Here is a 20,739-nt window from a genome sequence, read left to right on the forward strand (position 1 = left end):
TTGCCAAACTAATAAAAAAAAACAAAACATGGATGTGTTTGACACAAATACATTATTAGCCTATTTTTTTCATTATCATTATTTTTATTATTATTATCGTTATTATTATTAAACATGTGATCATTTATAACCTGTCCTTTAAGTCGTTATATCCTGAGACGCCCTTAAACAGTGACTGGGAACGAATTATGGGAAGATACAAGGAAAAAGTTTGTGGTCCAATAAAAAAAAAAAAAAAAAAAAAAGTTTGATTCACACCGAAAGAAATTAACATAAATATATATTTTGTTTTTGAAAAGAAGAAAAACAGCATGAATATAGGCACAGATAGTGTTGGGCATGTCCGTCATTCAGCTGCGTGCTATCAAACAAACATACAAAAATAATCCTACCTTCGAAGAGGGGCGTTTTATGTCTCTTTTTTGTTTTTGTGTTTTTTAAAAAAAGTTTCTTGAGAAAAAAAAAAAAGTTCTGAGTCATTTAACAGCCGCTGGAGCCGGACACCGCTCTGTTGGGAAAGTTTTCGACCGGGTGTAAAGCAGCTCCGGGGTGGACGCTCTGCGGCTGGCCGGCCGCTGCGGGCCCCAGAGAGGACGGTATGACCGGGACAACGACCGGAGAAGTCCTGGAGGGGCTCAGCGACCCTCCGATGATACTCTCTATGGAGAAGGGGGACCGCTGCACCGGGGAGCTGGACTTCTGCGCCGGGGCTGCAGCCTGCACGCTGGCTGAGCCCAGACTGGAGCTGAGCTGCGGGTAAAACCTACTCCGGGCTAAGTCCGTGGTGGTGGGCATCAAAGACGGCGCGGGGATAATGGTTCCCGTGTGTGAGTGTGAATGCCTGGAGTGCTGCTGTTGATGCTGCTGCTGCTGCTGCTGCTGCTGGAAAGCAAAAAGTGCAGAGTGTGTGTGGTAGGACTGGAGCTGGATGCCGTATCCTCCGCAGCCGTACGGTCCGTAGCCGTACGCGGCGGCGGCGGCGGGGATAAAGCTGCTGTGTTCCCGCAGCAGGTCCTGCGCCTGCTGCCGCTTGAAGCGTTTCCTCCGCCTCAGAAAGCTCCCGTTGTCAAACATATCAGCAGACTCCGGGTCCAGGGTCCAGTAGTTGCCCTTCCCGGGGTTCCCGGGCTCCCTCGGTATCTTCACGAAGCAGTCGTTGAGGGATAAGTTGTGCCGGATGGAGTTCTGCCAGGCCGGGAACTTCTCCCTGTAGTACGGGAAGCGGTTGCTGATGAAGTCGCAGATCTCGCTGAGGGTCAGCCTCTTCTTGGGACTCTGCAGGATGGCCATGGTGATTAAGGCGATGTAGGAGTAAGGGGGCTTCACCAGGGTGTTCTTGCCCGCCGGCTTGTAGGCATCCCTGGAGGAGGTGGAGCTGTCCAGGCACGGAGGAGGAGAGCCGTCCAGGAGGATGCCGTCGTGCATCTGCGCCACCTCGTCCACGTAGGAGCGCGTCTGGTTGTCCCCATCCTCCCCTTCGCCGACCACGTCTATGTCGGTCTCTTCCGAAAGGATGGAGGCATCCGACATCTCTGAGCTCAGAGTCATGGCTCACACACACGGCTGTGCCCTCCCGACGCCAGATGAGGAAGACGCTGAGGCTGCCCTGCCCTCCCTCTTCAACAACTCCTGCGAGGAGGGGGAGAGAGGAGAGGAGCACGTGTCGCCGACAGAGAGATGTCCCCCCTGTTTGCTCGCTATTTCCATATGTTTGCAGGGGTGATCGCTTTTAAATCGCCCCGCTGACGAGAGCGGCCCCCGTCGATGCCAGGCTGAGAAAATGTGCCGGGAAAAACCTGCAAAAGGGTCCAAACCTTGACTCGCGGAGGGGGCGGACCTTGCCTCGGTGTTTATACCGCCGCCCTGGTCACATGGAGGGGGGGAGGGGGGGAGAGACGTCACCGAGGCGAATGAGAGGAGAGAGAAAAAATTAAATAACAACAACACACACACACACACACACACACACGCACACAAAAAGGAGTCTTTGAAAATTAACTGTGAGTGGTTTAAAGGAAAAAAAAAAAAAAAGTTTGGTGTGGCCTGCATCCTTTTTAGTGGTCACTCACGGTGGCCTGCTGTCCGCACTGATCTCAAGCGCTTTTTTTTTTATATTCCAGCCCGGTGCTTACGAGCAAAAAATAGAAGTTGGAAGCAAAAAGAAAAAAAAAAAACATCTTTAGGGAAAGTCTAATTGCTGGTGTGGGATCGAAGCGGATATTTTGACGACCGGTGTATTTATTTAAGCTTAGTTACGAGTGTGAGGAGAGCGCATGTGCGTTTTTAATTTTTAATACCTTTAAAGACGCAGAGGGGGAAAAAATGCTCAAGATTATATTTTTAGTTTTGGTTTTTGCGCGTAAAATTTGAAAATAAAGCAAATTAAAAAAATGAATACCACGAGGGGGGCTTCTGCAAGTACAGTGCCCGAGACCGGTGCACCACATCCAGGCAGCTCATGTTTGCGTGATCCGGTAGTTATCTAGATTATCCGCGAGCCATTTGTAATGGAAAAGAGTCAGCTGTTAACTCGAATCAGTCACGGGTCACGCAGAGCATGCAAGCCCCACATATAAGGCCTCTGACTGCCGTGCGTCTGGAGCACGGTGCCGTGTGTGTGTGTGGTGGAGGAGGAGGAGGTGGAGGTGGCGTGTGTGTGTGTGTGTGTGTGTGTGTGGTGGGATATCTCTCTTACTTCTATTGTATTTTTTTTATTTTATTGTATTTATTTTATTTTTTGGGAGGAAGGAGGTAATATTATGAATTTCACTCTGTTGTGTGTGTGTGTGTTTTGTTTTTTTTTTATCTCATAAGCTTTTCAGAATAAAAGAAAAGTGAAGGTGTGTGTAGGCCTCTCAGAAACCATGACACTACATAATATATATTATATTTTAATTAAAAGTAAAACACGTGTTGAATCATTCATTCTGTTATTTCATTATCATTCGCATTATTATCATTATTATTATCGGCGCTTCAGGCTGTTTCGTCATCAGCCTGTTGGATGAATCCGTCAACACGAGTGACAGTCAGGTAATAAATTATGAATATTGTGCTTTATTGTGATTTTATTCTCTCTGTCGGTCAGCTTGGCCTCCACATGTGACCGTCACTGATGTGTTTGGTTGGTTATGATTTCGTTCCTGGTTTCCATATTCTGTCAGGGACTAAAGCGGACAAGCTCATAAATATCCTGAAAAAAACAACAACAACAAACAAAACAAGAAAAGTCACACACAAAAAAATCACACAGTGTTCATGTTTGTAAAATCCATAAAAGTGAAAAACAACTTTGCAGAAACTTTTGTGCACTTTGCTGCTCTTTTTCTTTAATGTATTTTTTATTGATTCATAAATAAAACCAGCCAACCTTCATAAACGCACCTGTCCTCAAACACCTTTTAAAGTTCTAATAAGAAACTTTAATTCTGGTTTATTATGATTTTAATGTCAATCTTCCAGATGTACTCTGTGTGGCTCCTCTCTAACTTTTCTCAGAGGTTTCTATTTGACCAGCGCCATCTAGCGGTGAACTTGTCCCCCATATTTAAAACGCAGATTCAAACTCCTGCATGCTGGATGTGTCACAACCAGAATTACAGCACTAACTTTCCCTTAAATTACCCATTTTTACAACAGAGTTTGGTGTAGAGCATCCCTCCAGCATGAGGCTCTAACCTGCACATGGCCTTTAGAAATAATAATTAATTCTTATACACAGGTTAATAAACGTCACCGATCTGTTTTAAACTTAATGACAAAGTTCTGATGGGGAAAAAATCACAAACAGAATTTTTTGTAATTTATTTTTCACATTTTAATGAATGTAATAAACCTCCTGAGAGCTGTTTTCTTATTTATTATTAATAACTTCTGCCACTTTGAATGTTTAAAATGACAGAGTACTTTTCGACCACCATATGATACATTTAAAAAACACAATAAAATGTAAATAAATCACTTTTATAATTTGCTTTTTTAATTTATGGACAAAACACAATCTGATAAAATGAAACAAAACGTTGACAAAGAAAGTTATTTCGACTTTGATCATGTTTTTATTTATTACTAGTTTTTCAAAATAAAATGCTGTTACGCTAAGGGAGGCTGGGACAAGAGATGCTCGTGCACAGACTGATGCTATTTTAATCGATTTAGCCAATGACCTGACTGATAGGCTATTACCTCAGTAATCAATAACGAGCCTGTATCGGCTGTGCGATGATCTAAAAGCGTGCAGTGGGCCTGTTGTTTTCCTGCAGGAGGGACAGCAGACTAAACTAATCAATGGTGGATTTAACAAAATAAAAGTCACATTTAAAAGAAGCTGAGGTGCTTCATTAGTTTATTCCCACTTTGTGTTTATTACCCACATGATGAATGAGTTAAAGATTTACTTTTATGCTGTTATCTGTCATTTTATTTACATTTACATTTAAGTTGACTATTGAGGAGCCAGATCCACTATCATTAAACAAAATAAAAGCATTAAATGAATGAACACCAGGCCTCTTTTTTTTTTTTTTCTTTTATTCTCTTCGAGGCGACACTTACGAGATCAGCCCTCGCATGTGTGGTAAACCACCTCTAAAGTGTTTCTAAAATTCCCCCCTCTGCGATCCGATGGTGTTTCCGTGCCACGGGGTACCAAGAAAGCACTTAGCTGTTTGAACGCTCCGACAGAAACAAAAAAAAAAACTCCGAGTGTCACCAAAAAACGAGGCAGAGAGAGGAGCGAGGGGTCCGCGGGGCCATGTGATGTGATTAATGTGGATCACATGCAGGAGAAAAGGCCAGACACAGTCAAAGACACCGAGAGGAGAGAGGAGATAAAGAAACATTGAATAAAAGCCACTCATTTGTGTTATTGCCTTGAATCTAAACGTGAACACTTAGAAATAACACACAAAGTGCTCGAAACATTTTGCATGTTTGGTGTAGCCTTGCACGAACTTTGTACAGTGGGCTGGTCTCAAAATCTTCCTAAGTTTTCTTAGAAATGTTGAAACTCAAAGCTGCTTATTTAGAAATGTGTCACCTTGTTATTATAATCGTGACAGGAAAAGAAGCCTGCAGTAATCAATCACTGATTTTAAGTCACTAATTGAACTTTTTTTTTTAGGCACATAGGAACTCACACTCTTGATTTCCACAGGAGGGACAGTAAAGGACATTTAACTTGGAGGTGAAGACAAGAAAACATTTTTAAAAGTTCCTCAAAGTGCAGCAAAGGTTTCCTGAGCTACGGGAGGAAAGTATGTGATCATCAAAAAAGGAAAGGAGGCACAAAAAAAGACTGTAGAAATCAGAGGAGAAGTTGTTCTACTTTCTTTTGATCACCATGAGGTGGAAAAGATAACTTTTTCATTTAGATATGAATTCACACTCTTCGCTTCCACATGAGGGATATTAAAGGACATTTTATTTGAGACGAAGACAAGAAAGCATTTTTTAAAACCCTTGAAAAGTTTCTTAAACGTCACCGAATGCTCCTGATGCAGCCTCGGGGTCTACGGGGGGGGGAAAAGCATCAAAGGAAAGTAAACAAAAAAAAAGACTGTAGCAGTCAGACAAAGTGATGTTTCTACTGTCTTTTAATCACTGTGAGGTGGAGAATTTTACTTTCTTTGGGGCATTCATTCATTTAGATATGAAATCACACTCTTGATTTCTACATGAGGGAAGTTAAAAGACATTTTCTCAGCTTACATTTTTTGTAAAAAAAACCCTTATAAAGTTCCTTAAACTGCACTAAAGGCTCCTGATGCAGCCTCGGGGTCTACGGGGGAGAAGCATGTGATCATCATGAGGGTGCAAACGGGAGTTTAAAATTGCAGCTACATCATTTATAACTTACTGAAATATAAATATAAGTGTTTATCCTGTATGTTTTCTGTTGTGCCTGTTGCATGCTCCCTAAAGATTTAAGGTCACACCTTGTAAAAATAAAAAAAAGTGTTTATTTGTCGAGTTTGCTGTTATATTTATTGTTTGGATATGCATTTGTGTCTTATAGGTTGTACAGAGGACTGCATTATGCAAATATGTGCAAGTTTATGATAAATATTCAAACAAAAATGTGTTGTTTGGTGCATGTTTCAGTGCCCTCTCAGGTATATGAGGAGTATGTAGGTGATAAATATATAAACCACGTCCCTGATCCCTTATTATTATTATTATTAATGTAGCTTAAACTGCATTCATTCATTATTTTATAGGTTTTTTACACACTATTTTTAGGAAAATAGCTCAGGTTGCAAGTAGCATAACTTGTATTTATATTTGACTTCATGAAACAGCTGTGTGTTAAGTTGCTTTGACATGTTCTCATGTTGTCACACATATTTATGTCCTCGTCGTCAAGTTTTACTGAAAGTTCACCAAAGAGAAAACGCTTCTTTCTAGATTTGCTGATTTCTATTTTCATGTCCTGACAGAAATCTTCAGTAGTTTCTCAACGCACAGCTCCCTCGTGAAACCAGGCAACAGCGTGGTCACACGACAGGTTAAAAAAGGACCCCAATTCTTGTCTCTCTACAGCTCTCCTTGCTGTTTCCTACATGCAACAAGCTGGAGCCCTTGAAACCTGCTCCCTGGAGGACACACGGTCAAAGCTGGCTGAGATTAAAAGCTCACTCACACACATATTAAAAGACAGCACAGTCCTGTAGCCTCGGACTGATTCTTGGAGTGCTCCAAAAACTTCACAGAAGGCTGATCCGCCGGATTAAAGATGATTTGAGGTGAATTTTCAAAGAGAGCTCGCAAACTGATATCATGGCCTGCTGTGTGACTCAACGAGCGCAGCACGGCCAAAACCTTTTTCACTCTCAGACGAGCTCAGCCTTGAACGATAAGAGGCGAAAGGATCACGTGCCGGTCGAGGAGACGTGAGGAGAGTCACCACGTGCACGTCTGAATATCAGAGTCACAGTTTGTCATCATATTGGTGTGAAGTCAGTGAAAAGAGGAGGACCATACTGGTGTTTTAGATCATTTTGAAAGTTAAATCTTACATAGAACAAGACGTAATCCACACAATCCCATAGATTACAACAATTTAGCTTGAAAAAATGAGTGTGTCTTTCTCTGTCTTCCATGAATAAACTGCAACTGGCTTAAAGTGGGTCGACTCGGGGTAAAGTAGGCTGCAAGTTCACAGTTAAATGGGGAACCATGTAATTAAAGACTTCTGATATTTACAACTCAGACATATTTACTTTTTCCATAAGTGAATAAACAAGCTGTTCTCAGAGGTACGTAAGCTCCCCAGAACAATGTTTGAGGCTCGAAAGGTGGCAGGGTCCGCCACATATAAACCAAATGAAACAGTATGAGGGGGTGTTGTCCTTTAAGGTCAGTTTGTTTGTTCAGTTAATCAAGTCATGAAAACAAAAGTAGTTTGTTTAGGCATGAAAATCGATCACTTAATGAAAAAACGGATTAAAATTTCTCCCCCAAAACCACAAATCACATCTTAAAACATCTTGTCTCTGGTAATTAGGTATAGTCATTATGAAAAAAACAGGCAACACTGCGGGGTAAACTATAAATGTAGCCTCATCGGCTCCCTCAGTATGATTCTGGTTCTGTCTTAGCCAACAGCTCCCTGGTGTTTAAACCCAAAGGCCCATCGACAGGAAGCACTATTACCCTCCAGCTGTATCAGCAGGCGATAACCAAGTTAGCTGAAAGTTTCCTCACTCGTATGATTTTGGATTAACCTCCTCTGAGGCGAAACTTTATTCCATCCCTAACCCATCAGCTGATCTACTTCAGCGCTCAGGTATTTTCTCCTTCATGGAAACCTCCTGCCTGAAATCCTACAGATTGCAGATGAACCTGAAGAGAACCTGATCATCATCCTTTTGTTTTGTGCAACTGCTTGTGCTGCATAGTGAGACTTCTGGAGACTCCTGGAGGTGTTACCAAGGAGTCTAATCAGATTGATTGAATTATTATTGGTTGACTATTACAAAAAAACCTCCTATATAGCCTAATAATGACAGTTGGGTGCTGACAGGAGTTTTTTTCCCTGATTTGGCCGCCCTTTTGTCTTCTCCTACGTACCTGTTGATACTCAGGTGTGCAAAAGCTGAACTCTGGGATGGTAAATTGATCAAATACCCTGCCTACATTATCTATATTCGTCCCAGTTTATCCCTCAAGTGTAACCAGTGTGCACATATCGGCCAATATATTGATATCCCATTCTTTTACATCTTAGTATCTGTATCGGTTTGACCCAAAAATGGAGTATCAGTCAGGCTCCAGTAAATAAATGACTACATTTCCCTTTTTGTGTTTATATATTTATGAAAGACTGATAATGAGAACAATATAGAAGTAATAATAAAAAGAGCTAATAGATACAGAACAAAAAAAAGGTTTTGCCTGCGAGGCTAAACTCAGGGCACAAACACCCATTGATCGATTCCGCCTTCCGGCCGTACGTCACTTCCTCCCTCCTCTCTCGCTTCCATCTTGCTCCCCGCATGTGTCTGCTGTTAGTTTACAGGTCAGTGAGGAGCTTTAAATACCTTCTTCCCTGCACTGTTTCCCCTCGATCCGACGGCAAGAGGTAAACGAAAGCCTTTTCTGACCGGGCGGCTGAACTCCGCCGCGGTTTGACGCTAACGTGACCCGCGAATCTGTGTTTGCTGTGTGAGAGGCTGTGAGTGACAGGCCGTCCACGGCTAGCTAGCGAGCTAGCTAAAGTTAGCCGAACAAGTTGTTGCACAAAAGCTGAAACCCCACCTTGTTTCGGCACAGTGGCTGGCTGAGTTGGTCAGCAAACGTTGGCTTGAAGCCACCTGGCGTCACTTGAGGAGGGTTTGTCTTATTTTGTGTGGTATCTTATTGTTATCTGGCCGCCATCGCTTGTGACCACAACACAGATAACAAATAAGCTAAACTGATAGCTAGCTCTGTGTAGCTAATGGACCTAACTCGGTACATTTGGTTGTGGCACTGACAGCTCCTCACTGGGCTTTTTACCGTCTTTGTACCGCTTTGACAAGGCTCATCACCGCCGAGCACCACACCTACACCCGCGCCTCTGTCCCCGCCTGTGTGTGTTTACATGTGTGTGTCGATGAAGCAGCATTTTCCCAACAACTCATCACTTGTTTACACCTTGTTTACCATCAGGATGTGTGAGCTTTAGCTGTGTTGTGTGCATGCTGTGTGTCTCTTGATGTAAATGTGCTTGTCATGATGTTATAGATTCAAAACGGGATTGTTTTATGGTTCATTTTTAACATTTGATCCATTGACTGCTAAGAAAACAGGTGTATAGTCTTTCAAAAAAGGGAAAGCACAAAACAGTTCTCGGTAGTAGTAAAGAAGCAGTGGTGATGGTGGATCACCTGAGGCTTTACCAAATACCAAAAACTGAAGAACCTGCTCTGCAAGACTTATCTTTGTTAGGGAAAATAGGTGTGATTGCATTACAAGGATTCATGTTGTCACACAGATTTGGGATGTGAAACACATTCTTGGTAAAGGCCATAGATCTTTCACCTGATTTTATCTACTATCCATTGTATCTTTACAATATCCCTTGCACGCTGTATTGTTCATCATCTGGCTTATCAATTCATGAATTTGTGTAGCTTTACATATCGCAGCTGCTGCTGGGATGTAGTACAGCAGCTCTGCAGAGGATTGTTTAAGTTGATCACATTAGAGCTGCAGCGATAAATCAATTAGCTGTCAGGTGTTCAATAAAAAGCCAATTTTTTTTTTTTTATCGATTGAATTGCTTTGAGTAATTTAAAGACAAAAGTCAAAATTCTCTGATTCCAGCTTCTTAAATGTGAATATCTCCTCGTTTCCTTACTCTTCTATGAAGGTAAACAGAATATCTTTGGGTTGTGGACAAAATAAAACATTTGGGGGACGTAAAAGATTAACAGTATCTTCACATTTTCTGACATCTAATTGGACAATTAAAATAATAATTTTTTACAGCCCTAGATTTAACTGACTGATGTCAGGATTCTTGAGAACATTAACACAGAACATTTAAGCAAAGTAATGATAAACTTTTTCTTATTTCATGGCCGACAACAAATATCTTCAGTGTGTTGCATGGTGCGCTTTATGACTTCGTGCCTGCTTGCTGTAATGTGTTTTTTTTGTTTGTTTTTTTTTTTACACGTTTTTCTGCCTTGGCTGAAGTTTGAAAAGTTTGTTAGATACACAGAATCTTGGTGGTTTTACTATTGAACAAGTTCTTAAAGTCGGAGGCTGATGTTAATAAGATCAACTTTGCTGGTGGCGCTGACATAATCTCATGATGTTCTTTTTTTTTCTTTTTCCAAAGATGAAAGAAATAATGAATCAAGAAAAACTAGCTAAACTACAGGCACAAGTCCGCATCGGCGGAAAGGTAAGTGGAAAAAAAATTTGCTTTTTCAGTCATTACATGAAATGCTTGATTTTCTGCAAAACACACAACCTTCTTTTTGAATTCTGTACCACAAGCTTAAATGCTAAAAAAGGTGGAGGGAAAAATGCACTGACTGAAGAGAGATTACACAAAATACTGTCACATCCAGGAAGACGATTCTCTCGTAGATCACTAAGAACTGGGGATCGATAAACATGTATGTCTGTATTAATGTCCTTTATAGGGCAGTGCTCGCAGAAAGAAGAAGGTCGTACACAGAACAGCAACTGCAGATGACAAGAAGCTCCAGTTCTCCTTAAAGAAACTCGGTGTCAACAACATTTCTGGTATTGAGGAGGTAGGCGTGACCTTTCATCTCTGTCGCGTCTCGCTGTGATTCTAACCTGCCTGTTATTTTGTTGTTAATGTTGTGAAACTTGTTGTTGTTCTGTCAACAGGTTAACATGTTTACAAATCAAGGGACAGTCATCCATTTCAACAACCCCAAAGTGCAGGCCTCCCTCGCAGCCAACACCTTCACCATCACCGGCCACGCTGAGACCAAGCAGCTGACCGAGATGCTGCCGGGCATCCTGAACCAGCTGGGAGCCGACAGTCTGACGAGCCTCAGGAGACTCGCGGAGGCACTGCCCAAGCAGGGTCAGTAACCTATAATAATAACAGTTGCTGAATGAGGTTATAATATCAGGGTTCTGCACCAACCCTGTAATATAGAATTTAATCACACTATAGATTCAGAGCTTTACTTTCTGTTTCGTCAAACCGGTGTCAGAGATCGGTGTTGCCCTTCAGATTAGATCTAATTCATCTGAAATAAAATACTCTTCAAGTTTCTCACAGAACTTTTCTGTTGTTACAGCTGCAGATGGAAAAGCGCCGATTGCAACAGTAGAAGAGGAAGACGACGACGTTCCAGGTGAGTGATGATGCACCGAGTTCACACGGACATTTCACCCTCCATTAGGAAACGTCAACAAAACCTTCTTTTTAATCTCTATACACACACAAAGAGAATTTTAAATGCTCAAACAAGCGAGCATGAAAGGTCAGTAAGTGCCAATAAGGTCGACATCAGCGACACACCAACCACCATCAGGAATTTGGATCAGTTACCTATAAACTCGCTTTCACCGTGCGAGGTTGTCTGCCACCGGGCGCAAAATCTCCTGGGAAAAGGAATTCTATATTGTAATCAAGTCGTCTGGCAGCATCTCTATCTGTATCCATGTCTCCATCATAGCCTATATAAAATCATAAGCTCACGTTTTGTGCCGTCTTGTTGGCAGTTGCTACTTTGAGGAGAACCAAAAGTAATTTCGCCGTCAACAAAGGGGAAACGTTGCCTGTTTCCACTTTGAATAAAGTGATCCGAAACTGTAGGAACCCACCAGATTATGTTGTAAACCTGTAATCAGAGCGAGCAAAGCTACCAGAGAACTCGCCTCGGTGCTAAACAAACATAAACAAACCGCTCTGCTGCTGCTGTTGTTGTTGCTGCTTCAGGTAGATGCTCATTACACGAAACAACAGCAGCGGGCATGCACGAATCGAGGGCGACGATGTTATTGTTTCCCGAGTCCACATGGATAAACATGAACTGGAGTTCTGAAAAATGTTGTGATGGCTTGAAATAAGAATCTCATATGAAGGAAGAAAGGGCCAAAATGCGGAGAGAAATATTTGTCTTGCGAAATATCCAAGAGAGAAGAACCGATAGCATCTTTTTCCTTTCTGATTCTGAGACACACAGATAAATAGCACTGATCCAATAACAGTGCATTTAATAAATACAATATATATTATTATTTTTCAACAGCTGTATACTACCAACCTTGTATGGATGCTGTGTTAGGGATGTGCTTGAAGTAACACGCGTTGCTTGCTATTTTTGGATATTGGCTACTTAAGTTTCGTACGTGTGTACGGGACGCTGCTGGGAAGAAGTAGGCTTCTGTTTCTGATATATAGATTGTGTTGCAGTGGATCAGACTTCTCAAGACAGATAAAGCATTTTAGGCAGCATCGTGGGCATCTCTAATAAAGGTATCTGTGTCAGAACAGTCGTAATATCCTTATCTGTGTGGACGAGGTTTAACTGTCTAATTCTGCGCTACACTTCCACCTTTCACAGAAACAGATTTCTTTAGCGTGCCTCTGCGGTCTTATTTGGAAATCGTCCTTTAAACTTGTCCATTAACGTGCAAGACTTTTCTTTTTTTGTCCTTTCCCTCCGTTAAACAATCACGGCAGGTTTGTTTTCTTTTGGCCTGTGAAAACGGGGGTCATACGAAGGGGATTCATCAGCGACTCTCCGCGATGGTGCAACGCAGGGCTTTGTGTTTGAGTCTCATGCTCATTGTTTATAAGATCTTAAGATCCAGTTTGCTTTTCTTTGCGAGCAAAACGGGCCAAACACATGAGGTTGCCATTAAAATAATCTCGGCTTTTCCCAGCACTTCTCCGCCCGTTGCCTCAGTTCTCACTAATGTAACAAACGATTACACATGTACTCGGCTATAGGAGCGCTCGAAGGCCCCGATGGCACGGGGTTAACAGCCACTGCCATCGTGTTGTTATTGGAGTTAAGTTTCCTTTTTGTTCTCTCGCTGAAGGAACATGTTTATTCAGACCTTTTGGATTGTTTCCAGTTTAACCTTTGACCCCCCGAAACTTGGAGAGGCAGATTACTCACATTTCACGGCGTAATTGAAGCCAACTTTTTGATGCTTTACAACATAATTTTTACAGCTGCTTTCAGTAGTTGCGAGGGGGGCCTCAGATGTGGAGCCACAGAGATGAGCGTGGAATCGGGATCGCGTTACACCTATAATCATGTTTCACATAAACACACTTTTCCTGAATTGTGATCTGGCACCTCTGAGAGCCTCCTGACTGCATCAATTTACCTCTGAGTCTTTTGTTGTTTCAGATCTGGTGGAGAACTTTGATGAAGCATCCAAGGATGAGGCTAACTAGAGGAAAAGGGGGGGACTCCGTGGAGTGTCAAAACTTGACAGGACCATGTGGGGCACAAGATGTTTTTCTGGCTATTTCGAGAGGTGGAAAGTTCAGTGAAGTACCTGAGAAGATGGATAATCTGTCAACTTTTTGGCTGTGAGCATTCTGTAAAAAAAAAAAATTGCAACACTTGAACACAGTACTTGCATACTCTTAAGTGAATTATTTTTGAGTAATTTTGTAGAATAGTACTCTAAAAGTATTAAAAACTGGGGGGGACGCAGTATTTAAGCGTGAGGTATTTCAGCACTCATTCCACCTCTTCTCCTCCATCAGACCCTCCAAATGCTTGTTGTGCTCTGTACGTCCGGTTAAGAGTGAGAAATCATGTCAAATGTGGTGTTTTAAGGCTCTAGCTGTACATCTGTTTCCTCCATGTTACTGAACCTTAATTCTTCGTGGCCTCGTTCAAACCACCGTATCTGGAAATAAACCTTTGCTACTGTCAATACAAAGACTCAATCTCTGTCTTTCTTCTTCTCTCTAGCATGTTCGGTACTTCTTCCACAGCTGAAGTTCTGTAGCTGCCCGTCTTTAACTTGGTTAGCATGCTTAAGTGTGCAGTTGATCTTTGACCAGACTGTTTACATCATAGAACACCAGTTAAAGGAGCATTTCATTGAAAAACCTGAGGTACATTTGAAACATTTTTTTTCTTCATCACCAGGGTGTTTATATATCAATCTTACCTGCAACATACAGGGTTTTTTCCAGGTACACTACAAAGATGCAGATTGAAGATATGATAAATGTAAAGATAGTGATGAAAATACATCTTATGTAACAAAGGATGAAATATTTTTGCTTCAAGCTTTTTAACCCAAATGAACTCATTGCAGGTCATTTACAGCCTCTGTTTTGGCTTTGGAAAAATTACAATTTTGGAATAAAAATAATCTGATGAGGAGTAATTGTGTAAAAATGCAGGATGAATAACATTTATAGACTTGTTCTCTCTACTGTACTCAACCGTGTGTATTCTCCCCATCACTGTGACTCTCGAATGAAGTTTAAAAAGATCTTTTAATTAAATAACGGCTTCCATTTCAGTGTCTATAAACAGTAATGCGACCTTTTTGACTTGCAATCAGATAAATATCTGTACAGAATGAAGACTGACACTGAGGTCATTACACGTTATTTTGTGACACACCACTTACAGTCTGACTGGTATAAAACACGAGCACCCTTAAACACTGGCAAACAGCACCACAAGAACACTGTGGGACACTGAGGTGTGAGGCAAAAGCACATTAGTATCACAATACAGAAAAACTAAACAGATTTACATCAATATGAAGATTTTATCACGACACAATTTTAAAAATATTCAAATAAATAAACACAACAAGCAACACAAAGATCTTCAGGATCAACAAACAGCTTGGCAGCATCATAAAAGCACAGTCTGTATCATGTGAGGCAATTCAACGTATAACATTAATATTCTTAACGCTTAAAAATGTTTTGTGATGTTTTAAAAAAACATTTGTCATGATGGGACAAATGATCCAACAGCCACTGACGGCATGTAATCCAATATACAATATTAAAAGGTTCAAAACAAAACCTCCATGCTTGGTTAAAGCCAAATCTATCATTCTATCTACACTGCACTGCACATTTGGCAGCTGACTACAGGTGGAGTGCAATGCATGCTGGGTTGTAGTGAAGAACAACTTGACTGTTCTTTAGAAATCAGAGTATTTAGATCTGATTTGCTGCTCCACATTCAAAGTGAAAAAAGTGCAGAGTAAAATAGTTTGAAAGAGGGTTACGCTTGAAAATTCACACAGCACAAACCTTCATGTGCATCGTTCCAGCAACATGATGTTGATGCGATACGATGCGATGCTGTTGAAATGTCACTTAATGGAACTGAATATTCCTGTTGGGCGACAGCCTGGGCGAGCTACAGGATTGTCCAGAGCCCAGCGGTGTGCCTTCGGTATTTGTCTTCCTCAAGTGTCACAGTTTATTCTCTGATTCCCATCAGTAACTTCAGTAAGTGTGCCTCCATCACCTGTTGAACTAAAACACAAATGAATACAGTCATTTATTGATGTGAGAATAGAAGGGGAAACAATTCATCACTCTCCACTGACTCTGTATGGCCTGATGGTACCTTTTTTGTAATTTCCATCTGCTAGTGAAGAACAGAAAAATGCCTAAAATCTGCTGTGTGGCGGGAGGCACTATCAACAGGTTAAAGAACCAAGAACTTTGTTTTTGTAATCTACTCAGCCTTCACAGACAAGAGTGGATACAGGCAATAAGCATCAGAAGGAAGAAGAGGAAAACTGGGATCCTGACACTCAATATGCCAAACGTGCAGAAAGCATTTTGATTTGTATTAAATTCTGTTAACATACTTTTAAAAGTTTGCTTTTGTTGGCAAAAGTGTTTTTTCTGCAGGTGGGACATCGAAGAGGCTTCCAGATTCATTATCAAATGGTTTTATCCATGATTTTACCTGCTTGATTGTAACTTCAGGAACATCTCTGTGGCATAAGTTGCTAATAAACCTGCGTACCTAGATGATTTTCAGCTTCAAGTATGTGCTCATTTTACACGTACCATTCCGGTGGCCCATAGCCACGGCCATGTCCATTGCATTGAATCCAGAATCCGACTCAATAGTCGGGTCGGCACCGCTCTCTGGAAGACATACAAGAATAACTTTATCATTTTACAGGTTTATGCTGGACACAACACATTTCATGAACACAAAAAATGCTATGTTTATTCTTTAAAAAATTTTAGCATAGGCGGATACATCCCACGATCGATCCCCAGTTGATTTATGGTAATATTGTTTGGGTAAACACACCCCTTCAGTCTACATAAACTATTTACTGCAGACATTTTTTTGCAAGATTGGCAACTTCCTAAAACTCTTGTGACATTTTCATGGCTATGTGCTATGATATCCCAGTCCTCCCTCAGATATCATCAATCATAGAATTCTAAAAAAACATGTTAAGAGCTCATCCTTTTTTTAAATAATAAAAAAAAACTTGCATTCAATTTATGACATCTGATGTTTTTTGTACGTGTCTATATATATATATGAACACATACATGAACACATACATACATATGTATATATATATATATATATATATATATATATACACAAAATAAACCTGATGGCTTCCACATCTGTTGCTGTTTTTGTCCCTCATCTGATTACAGCCAACCAAATGTGTCTGCAAATAAAAAATTACCCCAGTAAAAGATTTGTCCTCACCTAACAAGATTTCCACGCAGCGTACATGATTCCCGTGAACAGCATACAGCAGAGGGGCTCCTCCATTCTGAAACCAACAGGAGGAACATCACAACAGGCCGCCATGAAGACTGACGCCTCCACTGGACTTCATGATATCAACAATAAACCACCTCACAGAATCTCCCCCATCAAATGTTTGCTGTGTGAACGTGTAATAAAAGTTGAGTATTCTTACCCAGTCGTATTCATTCACATCAACACCACAGTCGATGAGCATCTTCACAATATCAGTGTATCCCTTACTGCAGGCCAAGGACAATGCACTTTCCCTCCCTTTGGCCAGGAGGTTTGGATCAGCACCCTACAGTGATGAATGATCCAGAAAGACAACCAGAGAGTAAATAAAAAGGGCATGCTCTCATATCTGAATTATACACTGAAGTTCAACTGTCCTTACATTTTGGAGCAGAAACTCGACGACAGCGATTTGTCCATGTGCAGCTGCCCACATCAGGGGGGTGAAGCCTTCCTCATCTTGGAGATTGATCACAGTTTCTTTAAGAATGATATATAACAAGATAAAACATTGTAATCATTACATATGATTTCATCAGCATCCATCATTGCAGGACTGTAGCTGACAGTTGGTGAGACTCATGAACTTCTGTAATATCAACATTGCAATAAAGATCCTTTTGCTCTTCTTGTTTATCACTCTGTGTCTTCAAAATATGTTATCTGGGTGTCCGACACTGTCTATAATAACAATATTCTTTCAAATGATAAGAGTAGTAGAGCTGAAATGATTGCCTGATTAGAACTAGTTTGATAATCAAATAATGATTTATGATAATGATAAAAATGCCATCATTTGCTTCATAATTATGAAGTTATGATGATTTTCTTTGTCTTAAATGACAACAAACACTTTATCTTTGATTTTTGGATGTTGTTCTGATAATTGTCACTATATTCTGACGTTTTTTGATAACATATTAAATTGATAAAGAAAGAAAGAAATGGCAGATTAAAGGAAAAATTCGCCCAAAAAGGAGAATTCAGTCATTATCTACTCATTTCCATCAGCTAGCTTCATGAAACTTTGATTAGACTGGACTAGCTTCATCTAGCTTTTTCATGTCGTTGTTTTCTAATGTTTAAACAACAAGTCACCGTCTACTTCAGTTGTTTAAGAGAATGCCACAACACTGTCTGGCTGTGATTCCTTTGAAATGTTTGATAGACTACCAAACCAAGTAGATAATGAAATTTTAATTTGATGAATAATTGTTGGCAACATCCCCTCAACATATGTAGATAATATGACATGGGTACGTATGGCCTACCTTGTTCAATCCTGCTGGCCAGAAACACCATTTCACCCTGAGCCGCCAGCTGATGAATGGACAAGGCTGAGAAGAAAAAACACGCACATATTGATTACAATGCTGATTCCCGTTAGAAACACTGTAATAAATGAAGTCAGAAGAACTGTGGTGCTTACAATGCACCAAAAGAGGCGTGGAGGAGACTTCATTGCCACGGTGCTTATTAGTCAGTGTGGTAGACTGTTTGATGGGGGAGAAATGTTTGGTGGTGGAAGGCGTGTAAACATGGCGCACTTGGATTCCAGGAGACGGTGAAGTCTGGATATTGCACTCAGCTGAAAAAGAGAGAGATATTTTGTTGGTTACAAGATGGTCACAACATAACCAAATTAAATTGCCATAGTCATATAGTGTACCTCTAATTTTAGAGCCATATAAACAGAGTTCTGACCTTTAAACAAAACGGAAGCCACCTCCAGATCAGAGTTGACCTGGTCCTGGATGTTCTTGCTGTCCTCCTCGTTCAACGACTTGACAAATCTCGAACACACATTCATGTCAAAGCGGTTGGGCAGGATGAATTTGATGCCCATGGCCACATTCTGGGTGCCTGGGTCATCTCCCGTCGACTGCTCAGTCTTGATGGCACTCAGATCCGGCATTACACAGATCCCCTCCATGTCCTCAGACCCCAGGCCACACTCAGATGTCCCATCCGAGGTTGACATTGCAACGCTGTCCATCCTCTGCTCACACACTGAACCGTCACACTGAAGTTGAACTGTGGCCACTGCACGCCTGAAATGCGGAGATGATTTATATTGAAGACAAAAGTCGGTGTTTTGTTTCAATTCACATTACTTAAAGCGTTTACGTTAGCTTGCTTTAGCTGACGACGCCAATCAACATATTAGTTAAATGCCTGTCTGTTAGCTACCAGTTAGCATGCTAGCTATTGTTATCGTAACCTCGCTAGTCACACTCTCTAACCGTGACAAACATATATGAACATGGACACACGTCAAGCTTGGACGTCAAAAAAGGCTAAGAAATAAAAACGAAGACATTTCTTACTCGAAAAGGCATTGTTTTTCTTGAATATCCTCGTGCAGCGACCGCTATTGTAGCGGTGTTTTGACAGGTGTGCGCATGCGCAAATGTTCGCGTCCTCAACGTGGTCCGTCCGCTATAAGCCTCCCCCTTTTTAGTTCCGGAACCACAAGGTGGACAAATGAACACAATTCCTAAATTCTGACTAAATATCTCATACAACAAGTTGCAAAATGTATGATCTCGCTATCATCGTGGGATTATACACGACCACACACACCACCTAAGTTAGGTGGTGTGTGTGGTCGTGTATAATTATTTCTGCTCACATCGCTGCTAATCTTGATAGTATTAGGTCACCTAACACACTATTAATACTATCAAGATTTGCAGCGATGTGAGCAGAAATAATTCACTTTGGGCAGACATGAAATGGTGGCAACTGAAGCCATGATGTTTTCATCAAAGTAGCATAATGATAAAGAAAATCAAAAGTGATTTTAAGCAAATAATTTCAAATTCATTTTAAATGTAGTAATGCACATTTCTGTAACACATCAGTCAAATGTCAGAACTTGGTATCTGTTCTTGGTATCTTCACTGACGTAATAAGGCAATATTTAACTTACAGGGCCATTTTCCTTTTTTTTTTTTTTTAATGGTGCCTGGAATCAAATCACCCCCAAATCGATTCTAATGAAAAACAGTAATTCCCGCACAAATTACTTTCCAATAAAAACCTGACAGATGGAATAAAGTGCTGTAAGAGCTCAAGAAGAACTGAAATAGTAGCCTGAAGACAGATCTGAGGCCCATAAGAAAAGATGGCATTTGCAAATGAATTGCAATTGATTAAAAACAAAAACAAAAAACACTTTTCAAGAAACTTCATGTCATTTCAACATCACTAATGGTAAAGGACTTCATATAACACAGTATCATTGTAGATGAAAGTGTTTTTTTTAAATCTAAATTGGACACAAAACTCATGGAACTGAATTCCAATAAAAACTGAACTAAACGTTTAACTGAAATGTTCGACTGTGAGACTACAGAATGCATCCTCCACACTCCACCACAAAAATAGTTTTCATTTTATGACTTCCAGTTGCATAAAGGGACTACACCTCTAGTTGAGTTATACAATCTTGTGTTGAATAATGAAATTTAAACTTGAATTTGAAAATGAGGAAACATGAAAGAAAAAGTCATGCTGATGGCTCTGAGTCAAATGAAAATGTAAATAAAGCATTAAGGAAACTGAGCACTCAGGAAGAGAGTGAATAGAGGTGCTGAGAGTGGTCGGTATGAGGAAAGACCCATGTGCTTATGTGTGTTGAACATTACAGGATGTGAAAATGTGGGACCTTAAAAACAAATGTGCAAAACTGACAGAAGCTGACATCCAAACCAGTCAAGTGGATCACCAGCAGAGGGTCAACTCTGATTTTTCAGACATTCTTCCGACATTAAAAACATGATATTTCATATGCCAACGTCACAGGATAGTTAATAACAATAGTAATGCTGATTTCTCCCAGGAGGGCAGAAATGCTGAATGGCTTGGCCCCCTGGGACCTGCCCATGACCCCGGGTCTGTTGCCAGGGCTTTGCAAAGTATTTTTGTGTCAGGTCCAATTAGGCTTATTGGTCTAAGTGAGGAGCACTCTGTAGATGGTTTCCCTGGTTTCAAGATA

At 40.9% G+C, this 20,739-nt stretch overlaps 3 protein-coding genes across 4 annotated transcripts; 1 reads left to right on the forward strand and 2 right to left on the reverse strand.

The window, feature by feature from the left end:
- Positions 1–236: 236 nt before the first annotated feature.
- Positions 237–1,820, reverse strand: foxd1 (forkhead box D1). Its single transcript, XM_030435008.1, has one exon. It carries the CDS (start codon positions 1,546–1,548, stop codon positions 481–483), a length of 1,068 nt encoding a protein of 355 aa, XP_030290868.1. The 5' UTR covers positions 1,549–1,820; the 3' UTR covers positions 237–480.
- A 6,608-nt stretch (positions 1,821–8,428) lies between these two features.
- Positions 8,429–13,887, forward strand: btf3 (basic transcription factor 3). Of its 2 annotated transcripts, none has more exons than XM_030436021.1 (6): positions 8,429–8,518; positions 10,328–10,393; positions 10,638–10,751; positions 10,852–11,053; positions 11,274–11,330; positions 13,344–13,887. In XM_030436021.1, exons 2-6 carry the CDS (start codon positions 10,328–10,330, stop codon positions 13,388–13,390), a joined length of 486 nt encoding a protein of 161 aa, XP_030291881.1. In that variant the 5' UTR covers positions 8,429–8,518; the 3' UTR covers positions 13,391–13,887. The 2 variants fall into 2 exon arrangements, with proteins under 2 accessions (XP_030291881.1, XP_030291882.1); XM_030436022.1 differs by having other exon boundaries at positions 8,455–8,581.
- A 549-nt stretch (positions 13,888–14,436) lies between these two features.
- ankra2 (ankyrin repeat, family A (RFXANK-like), 2) lies at positions 14,437–19,197 on the reverse strand. Its single transcript, XM_030436020.1, has 9 exons — positions 19,067–19,197; positions 18,444–18,790; positions 18,169–18,327; positions 18,011–18,076; positions 17,122–17,219; positions 16,900–17,025; positions 16,683–16,749; positions 16,010–16,090; positions 14,437–15,463 (listed from the first exon to the last, which is right to left on the reverse strand). The coding sequence occupies exons 2-9, from the start codon at positions 18,733–18,735 to the stop codon at positions 15,408–15,410; spliced, it is 945 nt and encodes a 314-aa protein (XP_030291880.1). The 5' UTR covers positions 18,736–18,790; positions 19,067–19,197; the 3' UTR covers positions 14,437–15,407.
- Between the last annotated feature and the right edge of the window lie 1,542 nt (positions 19,198–20,739).

The sequence above is a fragment of the Sparus aurata genome, chromosome 12 (assembly GCF_900880675.1).
Source record: "Sparus aurata chromosome 12, fSpaAur1.1, whole genome shotgun sequence".
NCBI lineage: Eukaryota > Metazoa > Chordata > Actinopteri > Spariformes > Sparidae > Sparus > Sparus aurata.